The 21,832-nt window shown below is 42.7% G+C and overlaps 1 protein-coding gene across 1 annotated transcript in view; it reads right to left on the reverse strand.

Annotated features, from left to right (window-relative positions):
- The window catches only part of slit3 (slit homolog 3 (Drosophila)), a 443,755-nt gene that overhangs the window by 24,255 nt on the left and 397,668 nt on the right, over positions 1 to 21,832 (reverse strand). The window contains 3 exon segments of the mRNA XM_036969807.2: positions 12,330 to 12,570; positions 13,614 to 13,751; positions 14,447 to 14,540. Of these exon segments, the coding sequence (XP_036825702.2) occupies positions 12,330 to 12,570; positions 13,614 to 13,751; positions 14,447 to 14,540 (473 nt within the window).

A 21,832-nucleotide genomic window follows, 5' to 3' on the forward strand; every position in this document is an offset into this window, starting at 1 on the left:
GAGAGAGAGAGAGAGAGAGGGAGACAGAGAGAGAGAGAGAGAGAGAGAGAGAGAGAGAGGCAGTAATGTTGACAAACAGCTCCATACTTTTTATAACTTTCTGGTTGTTAAGAGTGAGATTACAATATTAAATTAGCAACAAATTAGCAAAAATCGTGCTAACTAAATTCAAATTTGTTCGCTAGCTTACTAGCTAGCTCCAACTGTTTACTTGTGTTAACCTTAGCAACATGGCCACAGAGGCAGTGCTAGCAGCAGCAGCAGAGACTAAGAGACTTTCCCCCCCTTTTTTGAATTTCCAGCAGAAATCAAATCTGAGAAGGGAAGAATCAATTTTGAACACAGGATTCAGATGGAGAACCCGGAAACTTTGTTTGCCGACTGCTCACACAACAGGACTGTTACAAACCTGTTATTTTATACTAACGTGACCAGATTTATGAAATGAAAACCGGGGACATTTCCAGTTCGGCAGTCAATATATAATTAAAATATCCAATGTTATTATCTATGAAATAAAAAACGGGGACAATTCCGGCTTCATGTATTTAGTCTAACAGGCCCACTGTGATACAGAGAAAACAACTATACTACAGAAACGCTACAGACAAGACAGAACTGTCCGATCTGAACAGCCATTCAGTGGTCCTGCTAGAATAAGAGCAGAAGAGGACATGAACGAAAATAAAAAAAACAGGAAATAGTATATGTGAAATACTTAACATAATAAAGAAATAAGACGATGATGAGATTGGTAACTACATAATATACTTATACCAACCTAATCTGTATATTTCTCAGAAGAATGTATTTTATTCAGGATTGCTCTGTCTTTGGCAAGCTTCTCCATGAACTCCTGGCAGGGGAGGTTAAAGTTTATCTTCACAATAAGCATGGCCTTGATGGTAGGAACAGTGAACCTATTTCTTGCTGCTGTCCATATATCATTCATTTGGGAGAACACTCTCTCGACTGGTGCATTACTTCCAGGTAAGCACATGACAACAGACGCTAATCTAGCCAGGTTAGTGTGGGATGTCGTTCTCTTTGAAGTGGGTAACCACCGTGCCCCATCTCTGACTATTGTCTCAGATGATTTCATTCTTCAAGTCATCCCCCCTTTTAGGAACTCTTGCAGGCCAGTAACCTATTCAAACAATGCATCCTCATTGATGGTCACATTGGGGCATTATTCCTGCAGTGTGGCTGCTGCCTTCTGGATCTCTTCATTCCCCTATCATTTCCTTGTAACCATATCTACTTGTTTGTTTGTGCATTTCTGTGATTATTTAGTTAGTTAATAAATAAATGATTGAGACAATTGATGTATGGATGACTCATAGTGAAGACTGGGTTCATGCAGATAACCAACAATTTACGACGTTTGGAATGAGACTAACTCGAGGTAAAGAATAATTCAATAATTAGAAGACTAATTGATCAGATATTAAAATATCTGAAAGTTATATTAGGACAATTCTAACTTTGTAATCTTAATATTTTACTTGGTTCCCCGACTTTCTAGTTAATTACATCTACCTGATTAGTTAATAACGTAATAATAATTACAGAGAATTGATAAACTAAACCGTCTTCAGTTTAATGATGCCAAAGATTTGACAGTATGCAAAGACACCCTCCTGCACAGCTAAATCATATTCGTCTTGGGAAGGCTCTACCTTCTTGAAGAATGTGGTGACAGAGATCAAACCAACATGGCCAATCAGAGAGAGTTTATGCTTTTTCGTCTGTTGATGTTCTACCTGTTGATGTTCTACCTCAGGAAATGAAATTCATAAAAAATCCTGACTTTGGCACACCAGGCCACATTATTATTCACTACAGCACCAACAACCTGCGAGAGGAGCAGGAGAGAGTAGGCAGCCTGGCCAACAGAGTAGAGGAAAGGGCCTCTGAGCGGTTCCCCAACTCCCACATCACCATCTCCACTCTGCTGCCCTGCAAAGTCTTTCATCCCGTACCATTCAGAAAGTCAATATTTTATTTTACTTATTTTATTGAATCTTTATTTAACTAGGAAAGTCAGTTAAGCACAAATTATTATTTACAATGATGGCCTACCCCGGCCAAACCCAGATGACGCTGGGCCAATTGTGCGCCGCCCTATGGGACTCTCAGTCATGTCCGGATGTGATACAGCCTGGATATGAACCAGGTACTGTAGTGAAGCCTCGCACTGAGATGCAATGCCTTAGACCGCTGCGCCTCTCGGGAGCCCTCAATGCTGACATCACCAGAGGGGGTGGCCTATTCAGGAACGTGCATGTTGCTCACCAACCAACACTCACCCCAGAGCATCTGCACGACCACTCCCACCTGAGGAAACAGACAGTAGGGATGTTTGTCAAGTCTCTAAAGGACGTAACACTTGGAAGATATACACCCCATGCCACACTGGGCTGAGGACCACCCAGAGACCCCGACCAGACCACTGCACCACCAAGGAGACCCAGGCCCCTTCAATACCCGACCAGACCAGCACACCCTACAGGCCCCACCCACCACCAGAGCATCACCCCCTCCATCGGCGCAGCCGGACTGGACCGGGCCCAGCCTACTACCCCACACCAGACCACCACCTCTACCAGACCAGAGAGGCAGTCCCCCAGACCTGGCCCCCCTCCATCTACAGGGCCCAACAGCAGGTCCAGCGCAGCTACGCGGACACCCTCAGACAACAGGAAAACTCACAGACTGTGTGAAATGAAACAGCTCCTCCAATACATCTGCACTAAACTGTACTAAATGCACACACACACACACACAAAGGCTATTGTATTAAAAGTTTACTTGTTCAATGATTAGGAAGGAGGAAAACAGAAAAAGAGAACTCATGTTTGCTGTTATGCTGTTCATCTCACTCTGAACAACTTAGTAGTTAGTAATTACTGTATTTCTGACTGTGCTGTTCATCTCACTCAGAACAATTTAGTAGTTAGTAGTTACTGTATTTCTGACTGCTGTTCATCTCACTCTTAACAATTTAGTAGTTAGTAGTTACTCCATTTCGGACTGTGCTGTTTATCTCACTGTTACCAACTTAGTAGTTATTGTGTTTCTGACTGTTACTGTTATTGTCATTATACTAACTGATAGCGACATGAAATCTCTATCAGTTAGCATGTGGAACCATCAACCTTTGGACTGAAGAGTGTAGCACTTAAAGATATTGACATCATCATTCTGCAGGAGACATGGTGTAACACGGAACTCAAACCGGCTGCGCGCGTGTGCCATCGTGCGCTTTCGTGCATAAATGTATTTTGTCCCCCCAATGACATTCATTTGGTGACAGGTCGAAAAGCATGAAACATGTATGGCAATTTAGCTAGTTAGCTTGCACTTGCTAGCTAATTTGTCCTATTTAGCTAGCTTGCTGTTGCTAGCTAATTTGTCCTGGGATGTAAACATTGAGTTGTTATTTTACCTGATATGCACAAGTTCCTTTACTCCAACTAATCCACACATAAAACAGCCAACCAAATCGTTTCTAATCATGTCTCCTCCTTCCAGGCTTTTTCATCGTTGAACTTATATGGTGATTGGCATCTAAACTCATAGTACTACCGGCAAAACAGTTCGTCTTTCAATCACCCACGTGGGTATAACCAATGAGGAGATAGCAAGTGGGTACCTGCTTCTATAAACCAATGAAGAGATGGGAGAGGCAGGACTTTCAGCGCGATCTGCATCAGAAATAGAAATAATTTATATTTTAGCCCTTGGCAACGCAGACGCTCGTTGGCGCAATAATTGAATAACATGGATTTCTACATTTATTTTGTGACACTCGCTCACGCGACTTGTCCGGTCTGGTCAGCATGTAAGGCAGACATTGTCAATCACTGTCCCACAGGCTACAGATAGGTAATTGTGCCATCAAAGAAACATAGCCCTGTCAATAGAGGCAGAGACTCTGGAGGATTGATCATTTGGTACAAATCCGAACTACAAAATCAAATTGATCCCATAAAAATGGGGAAATATTACATTTGGTTAAAACTGACAGAAAAATATGTGTTCCTTTGCGCAATATATATCCCCTCCCAGAATCCCCATATTACTCAGAGGAGATATTCCCCACCCTTGAGGAAGAGACATGCCATTTCCAGGCCCAGGGAAATGTGCTCATCTGTGGGGACACAAATGCGCGCACAGGAACACTACCTGATCTAATGACCACACGAGGGGACAGCTTTATTACAGCCCATACTGTTTCTAACTGTCTTCATCTCCCCCATAGAAACAACAGCACCATCACAACAGCACCATCAACAAAAACGAAAGGGATCTGTTGCAGCGCTGTCGAAGCCTGCGTTTCTAATGGTAGGGTTACAGGGGGACTCTTTGGGGAGAATCACCAATTGCTCACCTCTTGACCACAGCACAGTAGGCTATTTGATTACATACATTGACCCCTTTCTCTCTCAGCTCATTCACCGTCAAGCCACCAACACCTCTGTCTGATCACAGCCAAATGACCTTGTTCCTCAAAAGAACAGACATGGAAATAACCAGACATTCACAGCCCAGTAAGCTGTACAACATCAGAAATTCATACAGATGGGCCCAAAACAGCACAGAAGAATACCAGAAAGCAACCTGTAATCCAAAAATCCAAAAGCTCTTAGATAACTTTCTGCATACCACATCCACTCACAGTAAAGAAGGTATCAATCTGGCAGTAGAAAACATCAACAATATATTCAGGCAAACGGCAAAAGAAGCACAACTGAAATTGATTAAAAAAACAAATTGAAAAAGACCACAGATGACAACTGGTTTGATGCAGATTGTAAAATGTATAAGGAAAAAACATATGACACTATCAAACCAAAAGAACAAAGACCCAAATAATGGTGAATTATGCCTTCATTAGTGTGAAACTTTAAAACTCTATAAACTTACACTCAGAACCAAAAAAGTCCAGTACAACAGCAAGCAGCTGACACTAATTGAGGAGTCCATAAACAAAAACAACTTCTGGCAAAATTGGAGAAAAAAATGAATAATCGAAACTAGAGGAATTAACAATACAAAATGGTGACATATGGACAACCCATATTAAAACACTCCACAACACCATTCAAATTGATACAAATACAGAATAATGGCAAATTCATGACGTTGGAGGGATTAGAAACATCTAGAAAGGACAATCAAAATCCACTGGACTCCCCAAGTACTGACCAGGAGCTCTATAAGAAAGTAAACTATTACTGACCAGGAGCTCTATAAGAAAGTAAACTATTACTGACCAGGAACTCTATAAGAAACTAAACTATTACTGACCAGGAGCTCTATAAGAAACTAAACTATTAATGACCAGGAGCTCTATAAGAAACTAAACTAGTACTGACCAGGAGCTCTATAAGAAACTAAACTATTACTGACCAGGAGCTCTATAAGAAACTACATTATTACTGACCAGGAGCTCTATAAGAAACTAAACTAGTACTGACCAGGAGCTCTATAAGAAACTAAACTAGTACTGACCAGGAGCTCTATAAGAAACTAAACTATTACTGACCAGGCGCTCAATAAGAAACTAAACTATTACTGACCAGGAGCTCTATAAGAAACTAAACTAGTACTGACCAGGAGCTCTATAAGAAACTAAACTATTACTGACCAGGAGCTCTATAAGAAACTAAACTATTACTGACCAGGAGCTCTATAAGAAACTAAACTATTACTGACCAGGAGCTCTATAAGAAACTAAACTATTACTGACCAGAAGCTCTATAAGAAACTAAACTATTACTGACCAGGAGCTCTATAAGAAACTAAACTATTACTGACCAGGAGCTCTATAAGAAACAAAACTATTACTGACCAGGAGCTCTATAAGAAACTAAACTATTACTGACCAGGAACTCTATAAGAAACTAAACTATTACTGACCAGGAGCTCTATAAGAAACTAAACTATTACTGACCAGGAGCTCTATAAGAAACTAAACTATTACTGACCAGGAGCTCTATAAGAAACTAAACTAGTACTGACCAGGAGCTCTATAAGAAACTAAACTATTACTGACCAGGAGCTCTATAAGAAACTAAACTATTACTGACCAGGAGCTCTATAAGAAACTAAACTAGTACTGACCAGGAGCTCTATAAGAAACTAAACTATTACTGACCAGGAGCTCTATAAGAAACTAAACTAGTACTGACCAGGAGCTCTATAAGAAACTAAACTATTACTGACCAGGAGCTCTATAAGAAACTAAACTATTACTGACCAGGAGCTCTATAAGAAACTAAACTATTACTGACCAGGAGCTCTATAAGAAACTAAACTATTACTGACCAGAAGCTCTATAAGAAACTAAACTATTACTGACCAGGAGCTCTATAAGAAACTAAACTATTACTGACCAGGAGCTCTATAAGAAACAAAACTATTACTGACCAGGAGCTCTATAAGAAACTAAACTATTACTGACCAGGAACTCTATAAGAAACTAAACTATTACTGACCAGGAGCTCTATAAGAAACTAAACTATTACTGACCAGGAGCTCTATAAGAAACTAAACTATTACTGACCAGGAGCTCTATAAGAAACTAAACTAGTACTGACCAGGAGCTCTATAAGAAACTAAACTATTACTGACCAGGAGCTCTATAAGAAACTAAACTATTACTGACCAGGAGCTCTATAAGAAACTTCCAGCCCTCAAATATAAAAAAGCATGTGGACCTGATGGCATCCTAATTGAGATACTCAAATTCACTAGTGCACAATTTGGCTATATTACAACTGTTTAATTTGATCCTGAGTGTAGGTTATTTCCCTGACATCTGGAATCAAGGACTCATAACCCCAAGCTTTAAGAACAGAGACAATTTTGACTCCAACAATGACAGAGGCATATGTGTGAACAATAACCTGGGGAAGGTTTTCTGTAGTATTATAAATGTAAAATTTCTAAACTTCCTTAATAAGCACAATATCTTGAGTAAAAGCCAAATTGGATTTATACCAAAACACCACACGATCGATCATATTTACACCCTACACACCCTGATAGATAAACGTGTCCACCAAAATAATACCAAAATGTATGGTTACTTTATCGACTTCCAAAAACCATTTGATTCTATTTGTTCTACAACGTTATTGAAAGTGGTGTAGGGAGTAAAACATATCTCAAATCATTACCAAGCCCTGCAATGCCAAGAGCCGAGCAAAGAATCCCCTCATCCAGCTGATCCTGGGGCTGAATTCACAAACCTGTTCTACTAACACACTGAAGCCTCAGGACCAGAACATCCAATCAATCAGAATAAACCAAATTACAACACAGTCAAAACAAAACGACATTGCTTATTAGGAAATACAAGCACAAAGCAAAATGCAGTGCTATCTGTGTCACACCCTGACCATAGTTTGCTTTGTATGTTTCTATGTTTTGTTTGGTCGGGGTGTGATCTGAGTGGGCATTCTATGTTGTGTGTCTAGTTTGTCTGTTTCTGTGTTTGGCCTGATATGGTTCTCAATCAGAGGCAGGTGTTAGTCATTGTCTCTGATTGGGAGCCATATTTAGGTAGCCTGTTTGGTGTTGGGGTTTGTGGGTGATTGTTCCTGTCTCTGTGTTTGCACCAGATAGGGCTGTTTTGGTTTTTTCACATTTCTTGGTTTTGTTAGTCTATTCATGTATAGTTTCTTTATTAAAGAACCATGAATAATAACCACGCTGCGTTTTGGTCCGCCTCTCCTTCACCAGACGAATCCCGTTACAATCTGGCCCTAAATCGACAGTACAGTCGTGGCCAAAAGTTTTGAGAATGACACAAATATTAATTTCCACAAAGTTTTGTCAGATGTTACTATGGAATACTGAAGTATAATTACAAGCATTTCATACATGTCAAAGGCTTTTATTGACCATTACATGACGTTGATGCAAAGAGTCAATATTTGCAGTGTTGACCCTTCTTTTTCAAGACCTCTGCAATCCGCACTGGCATGCTGTCAATTAACTTCTGGGCCACATCCTGACTGATGGCAGCCCATTCTTCCATAATCAATGCTTGAAGTTTGTGCTCCATCATGCTGGAAAATACATTGTTTGTTACCAAACTGTTCCTGGATGTGTTGGTACCATTCTTTATTCATGGCTGTGTTCTTAGGCAAAATTGTGAGTGAGCACACTCCTTTGGCTGAGAAGCAACCCCACACATGAATGGTCTCAGGATGCTTTACTTTTGGCATGACACAGGACTGATGGTAGCGCTCACCTTGTCTCCGGATGTCCCAAACAATCAGAAAGGGGATTCATCAGAGAAAATGACTTTACCCCAGTCCTCAGCAGTCCAATCCCTGTACCTTTTGCAGAATATCAGTCTGTCCCTGATGTTTTTCCTGGGGAGAAGTGGCTTCTTTGCTGCCCTTCTTGACACCAGACCTTCCTCCAAAATACTTGCCTCACTGTGCGTGCAGATGCACTCACACCTGCCTGCTGCCAATCCTGAGCAAGCTCTGTACTGGTGGTGCCCCGATCCCGCAGCTGAATCAACATTAGGAGACGGTCCTGGCGCTTGCTGGACTTTCTTGGGTGCCCTGAAGCCTTCTTCACAACAATTAAACTGCACTCCTTGAAGTTCTTGATTATCCGATAAATGGTTGATTTAAGTGCAATCTTACTGGCAGCAATATCCTTGCTTGTGAAGCCCTTTTTGTGCAAAGCAATGATGACGGCACATGTTTCCTTGCAGGTAACCATGGTTGACAGAGGAAGAACAATGATTCCAAGCACCACCTTCCTTTTGAAGCTTCCAGTCTGTTATTCAAACTCAATCAGCATGACTGAGTGATCTCCAGCCTTGTCCTCGTCAACACTCACAGCTGTGTTAATGAGAGAATCACTGACATGTTAGCTGGTCCTTTTGCGGCAGGGCTGAAATGCAGTGAAAATGTTTTTTTGGGATTCAGTTCATTTGCATGGCAAAGAGGGACTTTGCAATTAATTGCAATTCATATGAACACTCTTTATAACATTCTGGAGTATATGCAAATTGCCATCTGTCACGCCCTGACCTTTGTGATCCTATTTATGTCTCTATTTTGGTTTGGTCAGGGTGTGAGTTGGGGTGGGTATTCTATTCTCTATTATTTGCATTTCTATGTTTTGGCCGGGTCGGGTTCTCAATCAGGGACAGCTGTCTATCGTTGTCTCTGATCGAGAACCATACTTAGGTAGCCTTTATTTCCACCTGTCTTTGTGGGAAGTTGACTTTGTTTAGGGCACATAGCCTTTAGATTCACGGTTAGTTTTTGTAGTGTTTATTGTTTTGTTTGATGTCTTTTTTCCAAATAAAAAGAAAAAAAAGAGAAATGTACACTCACCACGCAGCACCTTGGTCCTCTTCCTTTAACGGCCGTGACAGAACTTCCCACCACAAACGGACCAAGCAGCGTGGTAAGGAGGTAAGACATTTTGAATGGCAAGGGATCCTGGACGTGGGAGGAGATCCTGGCCGGGAAGGATCGCCTGCCCTGGGAGCAGGTAGAATCAGAGAGGAAGGCGAAGGCAGCAGCTAAAGCAGAGCGGGAGTGTTATGAGGGAACATGGCTAGCAAGGAAGCCCGCGAGGCAGCCCCCAAATATTTTTTGGGGGAGGGGCACACGGGGAGTGTGGCAGAGTCAGGATTCAGACCTGAGCCAACTCCCCGTGCTTACGATGACGAGCATGTGACTGGTCAGGCACCGTGCGATGGGGTGATGAGCACAGTGTCTTGGTTGAGCATTCACAGGCCGGTGTGCTCTGTGCCAGCGTCCCGCATTCGGGCATCCAGCCAGAACGGGTTGTGCCAGCTCTGTGCTCGAGACCGCCAGTGCGCCTCAACGGCCCAGTGTATCCGGTGCCTCTGCCAAGAACTAAGCCTCTTGTGTTTGTTTATTGTTTTGTTCGGCGTCTTTTTTCCAAATAAAAAGAGAAATGTACACTCACCACACTGCACCTTGGTCCTCTTCCTTTAACGCTGCACCTTGGTCCTCTTCCTTTAACGCTGCACCTTGGTCCTCTTCCTTTAACGCTGCACCTTGGTCCTCTTCCTTTAACGCTGCACCTTGGTCCTCTTCCTTTAACGCTGCACCTTGGTCCTCTTCCTTTAACGCTGCACCTTGGTCCTCTTCCTTTAACGCTGCACCTTGGTCCTCTTCCTTTAACGCTGCACCTTGGTCCTCTTCCTTTAACGCTGCACCTTGGTCCTCTTCCTTTAACGGCCGTGACACCATCATACAAACTGAGGCAGCAGACTTTGTGAAAATGAATATTTGTGTCATTCTCAAAACTTTTGGCCACGACTGTACACTCCAGCAAACTATTAGACCATGGTTACTGATCAAAGCCTTTAAAAAACGTTGAGATCTGTGGGTTGGCAGTGCACTACATTGCTGCCTGCCATAAGATGAGTGATAGTCTCCTCTATGCCTGCTGTTATTGTTATTGTTCAACGTATGGTTATTTTCACCCTTGATTATTGTTGTTACTTTTGTCCCATTGACAATATAGATTTTGCTTTATTTGAATTATGTTAGTATTGTAAATCTCCAAAGTAAGATTTGGCAATATGTACATTGTTAGGTCATGCCAATAAAGCAAATTGGAGAGAGAGTGTTGAAAGTGTACTGTGATCTTGATTCTCCTTTCCAATAAATATTGAGGCTCTTATTATGGCGACATGACGATTGATGCTTGACTGCCGTTTGACAAATACAAATATTCTCGCTCTTATCCATAGTAATGTCATCATGTAGACTATACCCGCACACTGTATCTGTGAGCTGTTGGATGGAGCCCACGTGACAAAACTATCGGTTGAGTTGAAAATGTGATGGAAACATATTAATCTTTCGATTTTTATTCGGTGCATGAAAACTTCCTCAAAAGTACATTTAGTGAGCGCTACATCTTCACGCATTGATTTTTATCCGCAAAAAGTTAATTTGGTGGAAACACTATTGGTGGCATAATGCTCATATCTTCTGCACGCAGATTCTAAAGTATTCACATGAAAATCTGTCACCAATTGGATGGAAACCTGAAGGATACCATTCTGTAGTTACTGTATTTGAAATGGAAACATATGGCATGGGGAGATGGTTACTTTGCATAGTATGCAACAGAGTGGCTTACAAAAATACAAAGTGTATTTTATTTGAAAACTGTACTTTTCTATTTTAACTTGAAACTATGTTTTCCATGTTGTTTCATGTATCGTGTCTAAAACTGTGGCAGAATGTACAAACTGAACACTGCTTTAGGAATGGGCCAGCTCCATTTCCTTTAGGCCGTGTATCTACCTAACCTAGTTACGTACAATACTCAAAGTCATGCTGTCACCTTTAGCACAGAGATTAAGACCAAGTGTTTTATTTTTACCTCAGTATTTTTAATTAACATTAGCGTGCCCCCTCGCCAACAAGCACATCAGCTCATTTGGAGGTAAGATGCGATCCGCCGGCCGTGACTCACTGCCAGTGATTGGGCTGATAATGGTCGCCATGCCGACACTCTATTACCATAATACATATCCCCTCAAGCCACATTATTCATGCTAGTGAACAAAAGGTGACATTATAATAATGTCACCGTCCCACCGTCCCTGTGGTGTCTGGTGGTAGCTCAGAGCCAGACGGCTCCAATAATAGAATGTGCGTTCCAAATGGCAACCTAGTCCCTATGTAGTGCACTACAGACTATGGGCTTTGGTCAAAAGTAGTGCACATAAGGAATAGGGTGCCATGTGGGATGCAGGTAGAGAGAGAGAGTTTTTTTTATGCTAGCCTCTTAAGAAAAATATCCCTCTAATATCTTTCCCAAGGGTGCTACATTCTATACTTTAAGTGCTGCGTTGATGGGGGCTAGTGTGCACAACTCACTACTTAATCCCCAAGACAAGGTGTTGAGGAGAGACTGTTCTTTCTCTCTCTTATTAACCTTAAGTGCTATCATCCATTCCTGATAATGGTGCATGAGGTAGAGTATGACGTTATGGGACGTATGATCAGTTATAGGGAGACAGCTTGACTACTCAGACTCATAGGGCTATCATATAAGAAGGTGACTGTTGAAACAAGACAATTCCAGCCCTAACTAGATAGATGTCAATGTCATTGTGTCTGTGTGAATGAGGGCTGGGTCTGGGCCCTGGTCAAACGTAGTGAACTACATAGGGAATAGGGTGTCATTACATTCACCCCTCACATCACTGTGGGTTTGTAAGGTTATACAGTACCTGTAGGGAGATGTGGGCAGTGCTACGGGTTAGAGGTCAGGGGTTAGAGATGGTACAGTACCTGTAGGGAGATGTGGGCAGAGTTGCGTATCTTGGCGCTGGACAGCGCCAGGTAGGCATCTTTGCCCAGCAGATGGACGGTAACAATCTTGTGGCACTTGTTTCCGGCGAAGCCAGGCAGACAGTAGCACACAGGCTCCCCAGCCATCACTAGACACTGGGCTCCGTTCTGACACTCTGACTGGTCACATGGGCTGGTCTGCAGCAGGATCATAGGGGGAGGGTTCTCGCAGAACAGACCACTACAGGATGACAGAGACAGATGTGTGGGTTAATATCACACTCAATTAAGCTGCCACACACACTCCACCATGGTCACTCCCATCATGATTATACACACCCTGCACCACCCCACACCTCTCTGCACCACCAAATACCACCTTGCACCACCCTTCACCACCCCACACCTCTCTGCACCACCAAATACCACTGAGCACACTGCACTATTCTGCACCACCCCACACCACCCTGCACCACTCTGCACCACCCTGCACCACCAAAAACCACCCAGCACACTGTACCACTCTGCACCACCCTGCACCACCAAACACCATTCTGCACCACCCTGCACCACTCTGCACCACCCTGCACCACTCTGCATCACCCTGCACCACTCTGCACCACTCTGCACCACCCTGCACCACCAAACACCACCCAGCACACTGCACCAATCTGCACCACCCTGCACCACCCTGCACCACCAAACACCACCCAGCAAACTGCACCACTCTGCACCACCCTGCACCACCGCACACCACCCTGCACCACCAAACACCATCCAGCACCACCCTGCACCACCGCACAACACTCCGCACATCCAAGCAACACCCCACACTGCCCCACATCACCCTTACCACCCAGCACCACTCCACACCACCCCGCACTACCCTGCACCACCCCACACTGCAACGCAACACCCCGCACCTCTCCACACCACCTTGCACCACCCTGCACCACCCCACAACACCCCGCACCGCATATCCAAGCAACACCCAACAGTGGCCCACACCACCCCACATCAACCTTACCACCCTGCACCATCCTGCACTGCACGCCTCAGACTAGACAGCCAAGTGGAGGATAATAAAGCACCATCTGTAGCTCCTCACAGTCTGGTGTGTGTGTGTGTGTGTGTGTGTGTGTGTGTGTGTGTGTGTGTGTGTGTGTGTGTGTGTGTGTGTGTGCTCTGCAGCTGGCCTGATGCTGTTGCGGCACTGAGCCTACGTCAGCCTTTGCAGTAAGATCAGCCTGTGCGCGTGTGTGTCTGTGCTGTGTGTGGACTCACCTGAAGCCCTCTTTACACACACAGGTGTATCCATTGACAGCGTCCACACACTCGGCCCCGTGCTGACACTTGTTCTCCAGACAGTCGTTGTAGTCCTGCTCACAGTGCTGGCCTACATAGCCTGGCAGGCACTCACACCTGACACAGGAAATAAAGAGGTACAATGTTACAAAGGATATAGTCTCGTTCTCTTTCTCTCTCCCCCTCCCCTTCTCTCTCTCTCTCTCTAAATCTCTCTCCCTCTCTCACTCCCTCTCTCTCTCCCTCTCCTCACTCCCTCTCTCTCCCCAACTCTCTCTTTCTCTCCCCCCTCTCTCTCTCTGTCTCGCTACTCTTTCGCTCTCTCTCTCTCTCTCTCTCTCTCTCTCTCTCCCCCCCTTTTACTCTCTCTCGCTCTCTTTCTCTCCCTCCACCCTTCTTTCTCTCTCTCTCGCTCTACTCTCTCTTTCTCAATTCAATTCAATTTCAATTCTCTCTGAACATGTTATTCAAATCCAATCACTTTTATTTCCTGAGAGGGAACTTCATGTATTGAACTCACTATATAAATGTACTCTTAACAACTGGCGCTGAACAGTTCTTCTTTCTGTGACTGAACTCTCTTTACTACCTTAAACCCACTCTCTTGCTCTTTCTAACATCAAAAAGCTTTTAAACAGCACAGTCACGTACACTAGAGTTAGTTTTCCTCATAAAATAACAGGATATTAACATGTTGGAGGAACAGAACAGACCAGGTTGTCCTGATGACAGGTCACTTCCTATGGGCTGCCTCTGGTGACTTCTGACCTTTTGTAGTCTCGCCCCCCATCTGAGAGCTGCATGTCACTCACCTGTAGCCTTTGATGAGGGGGAGGCACTTGGAGTCATGCTGGCAGGGGTCAAAGCCTTGCATACAGGGGTCCACTACCTCCTCACATAGATCCCCTGGGAAGATACACACACACACACACACACACACACACACAAGATAATAGAGAACAGAGAGATGGTGAGTTCATGGCCTGAAACGTCATTTTCCAACATACATAATACTAGCTAACGTCTGTCATGATTTGACTTAGTGCCTTATTGTGCGATTATTCTAGTGCATTGTATATATATGAGCCTGGGATTGTGTGTAATGTTGAATGTTATGATGGCTTCCTAAAGCACCATCCTGGCTTTCTCAGCATTCAACAGTTGGGTCATGTTTATACTGCCGGCCTGCTCCACTCTCCCATAGAGTGGGGGTTGGGGGTTGAAACACATGTATTATATTGTGCTGTAATCTGCACGGAATACAGGGCTTTACCTGCCCAGGCAAGGCCCCATTGGAATCCACTAAATCACTGCACGGCCAGTTCAATAAACCCTCTGTCTCTGTCCACCTGCTTGGCTAGATCTGCTCCTCTAACAGTGGGGTGGCTGGGGCTCAGCCAGGATTTCACAGCACAGGCCTCTCCTCCACTGCTTTACCCTCCCTCCCTCTACTGCCAGGTCTGTTTCCTCTGCCTCTCCCTCATCCTGCAGCCTCGTGGTGGAGCCTTGGAGAAGCCTGCCCATATCCCAGCATCCCCAACAGCCCGCTGCGTTACAGAGGAAATCCACTCCAATTGGGTTTCTATGGTGCATGTCTGAGTCTGCCCGTTCTCAATGCTCAAGCCTGGTTCTGGTTTCGATTGGTGCGAAGACCTGAAAGTCATTGGCTAAATGAGAATCAATATGTATCGTATTCGATATGAAAAACAAATAATTTCCCATCTAGTTAGCAGTAGTTCTGTTTTACAGGGGGAAAATAACATAAGGTGAAATACAGAGAAGGTGGGTAGAGAGAAAGAGACTGACCTTTTCCCATGTCAGATCTGTCAGCTTGTAAAGGAAGAAAGAGACTGATGTCAGATCTGTCAGCTTGTAAAGGAAGAAAGAGACTGGCCTTTTCCCATGTCAGATCTGTCAGCTTGTATAGGAAGAAAGAGACTGATGTCAGATCTGTCAGCTTGTAAAGGAAGAAAGAGACAGATGTCAGATCTGTCAGCTTGTATAGGAAGAAAGAGACTGACCTTTTCCCATGTCAGATCTGTCAGCTTGTAAAGGAAGAAAGATACTGACCTTTTCCCATGTCAGATCTGTCAGCTTGTAAAGGAAGAAAGAGACTGACCTTTTCCCATGTCAGATCTGTCAGCTTGTATAGGAAGAAAGAGACTGACCTTTTCCCATGTCAGATCTGTCAGCTTGTAAAGGAAGAAAGAGACTGACCTTTTCCCATGTCAGATCTGTCAGCTTGTAAAGGAAGAAAGAGACTGACCTTTTCCCATGTCAGATCTGTCAGCTTGTAAAGGAAGAAAGAGACTGACCTTTTCCCATGTAAGATCGGTCAGCTTGTATAGGAAGAAAGAGACTGACTGACCTTTTCCCATGTCAGATCGGTCAGCTTGTATAGGAAGAAAGAGACTGATGTCAGATCTGTCAGCTTGTATAGGAAGAAAGAGACTGACCTTTTCCCATGTCAGATCGGTCAGCTTGTAAAGGAAGAAAGAGACTGACCTTTTCCCATGTCAGATCGGTCAGCTTGTATAGGAAGAAAGAGACTGACGTCAGATCTGTCAGCTTGTATAGGAAGAAAGAGACTGACCTTTTCCCATGTCAGATCTGTCAGCTTGTAAAGGAAGAAAGAGACTGACCTTTTCCCATGTCAGATCGGTCAGCTTGTATAGGAAGAAAGAGACTGATGTCAGATCTGTCAGCTTGTAAAGGAAGAAAGAGACTGACCTTTTCCCATGTCAGATCGGTCAGCTTGTATAGGAAGAAAGAGACTGATGTCAGATCTGTCAGCTTGTAAAGGAAGAAAGAGACTGACCTTTTCCCATGTCAGATCGGTCAGCTTGTATAGGAAGAAAGAGACTGATGTCAGATCTGTCAGCTTGTAAAGGAAGAAAGAGACTGACCTTTTCCCATGTCAGATCTGTCAGCTTGTATAGGAAGAAAGAGACTGATGTCAGATCTGTCAGCTTGTAAAGGAAGAAAGAGACTGACCTTTTCCCATGTCAGATCGGTCAGCTTGTATACGAAGAAAGAGACTGATGTCAGATCGGTCAGCTTGTATAGGAAGAAAGAGACTGACCTTTTCCCATGTCAGATCGGTCAGCTTGTATAGGAAGAAAGAGACTGATGTCAGATCGGTCAGCTTGTAAAGGAAGAAAGAGACTGATGTCAGATCGGTCAGCTTGTAAAGGAAGAAAGAGCCTGACCTTTTCCCATGTCAGATCGGTCAGCTTGTATAGGAAGAAAGAGACTGATGTCAGATCTGTCAGCTTGTAAAGGAAGAAAGAGACTGACCTTTTCCCATGTCAGATCTGTCAGCTTGTATAGGAAGAAAGAGACTGATGTCAGATCGGTCAGCTTGTAAAGGAAGAAAGAGACTGATGTCAGATCTGTCAGCTTGTATAGGAAGAAAGAGACTGATGTCAGATCTGTCAGCTTGTATAGGAAGAAAGAGACTGACCTTTTCCCATGTCAGATCTGTCAGCTTGTAAAGGAAGAAAGAGACTGACCTTTTCCCATGTCAGATCTGAAAGCTTGTAAAGGAAGAAAGAGACTGACCTTTTCCCATGTCAGATCGGTCAGCTTGTAAAGGAAGAAAGAGACTGATGTCAGATCTGTCAGCTTGTAAAGGAAGAAAGAGACTGATGTCAGATCGGTCAGCTTGTAAAGGAAGAAAGAGACTGATGTCAGATCGGTCAGCTTGTAAAGGAAGAAAGAGACTGATGTCAGATCTGTCAGCTTGTAAAGGAAGAAAGAGAGAGAGGAAGGTTTATAGATGTCTCATGGTCCTGATAACCAGGAGGGTCCAGACCACTTAACCCAGATAGAGGCACCACATGTAACACACACACACACACACACACACACACACACACACACACACACACACACACACACACACACACACACACACACACACACACACACACACAATGTCCACACACTGAGAGCAGTTCTGCCCTGTCACTCAGAGAGCTGAGAGAACAGAGGTCAAGATAGCTCGTATTGGCTGCAGCAGAGGAGAAGAGAGGCTGGTCATCTCACACAGTAGAGGGTCAACCAACCGGCCAATTGGAAAGCCACCTATCGAATTCCCCATCATCTCCCTCATCCTCCTCCCTCCCTCCTTAACATAATGTTCCCAGGGTCTAATGGTCATGGTCCACAGGCCAGCAAGATGCTTTCTCTCTCTAGTCTAATGTTCCTGGTCTACAGGCCAGCAAGATGCTTTCTCTCTCTAGTCTAATGTTCCTGGTCTACAGGCCAGCAAGATGCTTTCTCTCTCTAGTCTAATGTTCCTGGTCTACAGGCCAGCAAGATGCTTTCTCTCTCTAGTCTAATGGTCCTGGTCCACAGGCCAGCAAGATGCTTTCTCTCTCTAGTCTAATGGTCCTGGTCCACAGGCCAGCAAGATATTTTCTCTCTCTAGTCTAATGTTCCTGGTCTACAGGCCAGCAAGATGCTTTCTCTCTCTAGTCTAATGGTCCTGGTCCACAGGCCAGCAAGATGCTTTTTCTCTCTAGTCTAATGGTCCTGGTCCACAGGCCAGCAAGATGCTTTCTCTCTCTAGTCTAATGGTCCTGGTCCACAGGCCAGCAAGATGCTTTCTCTCTCTAGTCCAATGGTCCATGTCCACAGGCTCTCTAGTCTACACCATGTAGTCACAGTCTTAGATTTGTCTCTGGAGCACACAGACGTCTAATTGCTGGGTTAGCCTGTGGACTTCCCCTGGAGCCGGCCTGTGACCGCTTCTTCACAAGAACACGTGAGCTGCAAGCCGCTGGCCCAGGGGCCCACATGCCCACACTGGGGGGCCAGGCCTACAAGGCATGCGGTGGTAATGACAGGGTTGGTGTGCGTGGAACAGCTGCTCAGATCAGCACCCTCCCTTCCTTGTGACGGGCAGGTGATGGCGGCGACTGCCCATGATGCCTAACTGAGGAGATGCCCGCAACTGCTGCTGTCCATTTTAGACTAGCAGAAAAAACATTTTTGGGGGGTTTGTTTAGGTGCAGTTTTAGAGTTTAGGATTTTGTCTATGTTGAAGCTAACCTTTATCTTTATGTGGTTGCATACTTTTTTAGGGTGGGCAATATAACAGCATTAGTTGATAATAAGTGTATTACAGTAGGTTAAGAAGTGTATTACAGTAACATAATAGGTGTATTACAGTAGGTTAAGTGTATTACAGCAACATAAGAAGTGTATTACAGTAGGTTAAGAAGTGTATTACAGTAGGTTAAGAAGTGTATTACAGCAACATAAGAAGTGTATTACAGTAGGTTAAGAAGTGTATTACAGTAGGTTAAGAAGTGTATTACAGCAACATAAGAAGTGTATTACAGTAGGTTAAGAAGTGTATTACACTAACATAAGAAGTGTATTACAGCAACATAAGAAGTGTATTACACTAACATAAGAAGTGTATTACAGTAACATAAGAAGTGTATTACACTAACATAAGTGTATTACAGCAACATAAGAAGTATATTACAGTAACATAAGAAGTGTATAACAGTAACATAAGAAGTGTATTACAGCAACATAAGAAGTGTATTACACTAACATAAGAAGTGTATTACACTAACATAAGACGTGTATTACACTAACATAAGAAGTGTATTACATTAACATAAGAAGTGTATTACAGCAACATAAGAAGTATATTACAGTAACATAAGAAGTGTATAACAGTAACATAAGAAGTGTATTACAGTAACATAAGAAGTGTATTACAGTAACATAAGAAGTATATTACAGTAACATAAGAAGTGTATTACAGTAGCATGTCATGATGTTGGCTTGATGGGGGAGGTTTATGACCCCCCCCCCCCCCCGTTTCTCTCTCTCTACTCTATAGAGTTGACTCTTGAAAAAGCCCTTTGTTAACATAGAGATTCTGGGAACATCATAAGGTGGGAAAAGGAACCAAATTTCGGTAATCCAACCAGTTGAAAATATGTGTTGGTACTAAATTAATATGATGTCAGTTCGGTTGGCGTCTGAGACATGATTACTGATGATCGGACGACATAAACTGTATCTTGGAAAGTCGACACGTTCTAGTTATCAGATTCACATGGAATTGTTGTGCAATTTAAATGTTTAAATATGAAACTATTTGTGAAAAGATTGAATGTAAGTTTTAGCTTCTTAAATGAGAGAACAGTTTATCATAGAGAAACTCTGCTCACTCAGAGGCAACACCCAAGTAAACAGACATGGGTTATAAACTCCGAAACACGGCCCTCTCTCCCAATCCTATATAAGCCCCTTGACGAAAATGTAACTTTCTATTCCAAGGACTTGTGGACTTGAGGTCCCTACGTTGAAAGGACAAATACCACCTACAGAACTAAGCCAACCTTAGAGAACCTAACGAATTTAGCATCAAATTTCAATGTGAAGGTGACGACCTACACCCCGGAAGGATGAATTTCGACTATACCAGCCAGAATATAGCATGAGCATATAGCATGGCAACTTGGTATGAACTTTGAACCCTTATTCACTAAAGAAGTGATACCTCCTAGCCATTGCATTAGCGCAGCAACTGTAGACGTGGGCTAGGAGAGGACGGACAGAGTATCTGTCTACCACATGACGACGGTACTACCAAGTATCCAGTTTACCACCAGAGACATTTTTCAAAGGACAAGAGATCCCTGTTGGGCAACCCGGCCTACTATCTATGACCAAGCTACAGAAGCGCAGCTCAGAGTAAATTTAGAATGCATAAGATACTGTATTTACGATAGCATAGCTTCTCCCTTTGTTACTCAGTCTTCCCGCTCTTTCATTCAAAACCCAACCCCCTTTCTCTGTGTAACCAGCCGTCATATCTGCTCCGTCCACCAGGGACGTTTTCCTTTATGACATAATTTGTAATCAATGTATGATTCATTCTGTTTCAATGTAAGAGTCTTTAAGAGTTTATTCGGAAGATAACAGCTCTATAAATATTATTTTGTGGTGCCCCGACTTTCTAGTTAATTATTTACCTGATTAGCTTAATCAAGTAATATTCATTACAGAGAAATTATTTTATAGAATACCATGTCATATCACTTAATCCGGCATAGCCAAAGGCACGACAAGCATAAGAAGTGTATTACAGTAACATAAATAGTGTATTACAGTAACATAGGAAGTGTATTAAAGTAGCATAAATGTATTACAGTACCATAAGTAGTTTATTACAGTAGCATAAGAAGTGTATTAGAGTAAAATAAATAGTGTACAGTAGCATAAGAAGTGTATTACAGTAGCATAAGTGGTATATTACAGTAGCATAAGTAGTGGCTTACAGTAACATAAGTAGTATATTACAGTAGCATAAGAAGTGTATTACAGTAGCATAAGTGTATTACAGTAGGATAAGAAGTATATTACAGTAGGATAAGAAGTGTATTAGAGTAGGATAGGAAGTTTTTTTATAGTAGCATAAGAAGTGTATTACAGTAGGTTAAGAAGCGTATTACAGTAGGATAAGAAGTGTATTACAGTAGGATAAGAAATGTATTACAGTAGGCGAGGAAGTGTATTACAGTAGTATGAGAAGTTTATTACAGTAGGATAAGACGTGTATTACAGTAGGATAAGAAGTGTATTACAGTAGAGTAAGAAGTGTATTACAGTAACATAAGAAGTGTATTACAGCAACATAAGAAGTGTATTACACTAACATAAGTGTATTACGGCAACATAAGAAGTGTATTACAGCAGGATAAGACGTGTATTAAACTATCATAAGAAGTGTATTACACTAACATAAGAAGTGTATTACACTAACAGAAGTGTATTACACTAACATAAGTGTATTACAGCAACATAAGAAGTGTATTACACTAACATAAGTGTATTACAGCAACATAAGAAGTGTATTACACTAACATAAGAAGTGTATTACACTAACATAAGAAGTGTATTACACTAACATAAGAAGTGTATTACAGTAGGATAAGAAGTTTATTACAGTAGCATAAGAAGTGTAATACAGTAGGATAAGAAGTGTATTACAGTATGATAAGAAGTTTATTACAGTAGGATAATAACTGTATTACAGTAGGATACGAAGTGTATTATACTAACATGAGAAGTGTATTACACTAACATAAGAAGTGTATTACACTAACATAAGAAGTGTATTACACTAACATAAGAAGTGTATTACAGCAACATAAGAAGTGTATTAC

The sequence above is a fragment of the Oncorhynchus mykiss genome, chromosome 25 (genome assembly GCF_057628025.1).
Source record: "Oncorhynchus mykiss isolate SJ-2025 chromosome 25, ASM5762802v1, whole genome shotgun sequence".
In the NCBI taxonomy this organism is placed as follows: Eukaryota; Metazoa; Chordata; class Actinopteri; order Salmoniformes; family Salmonidae; genus Oncorhynchus; species Oncorhynchus mykiss.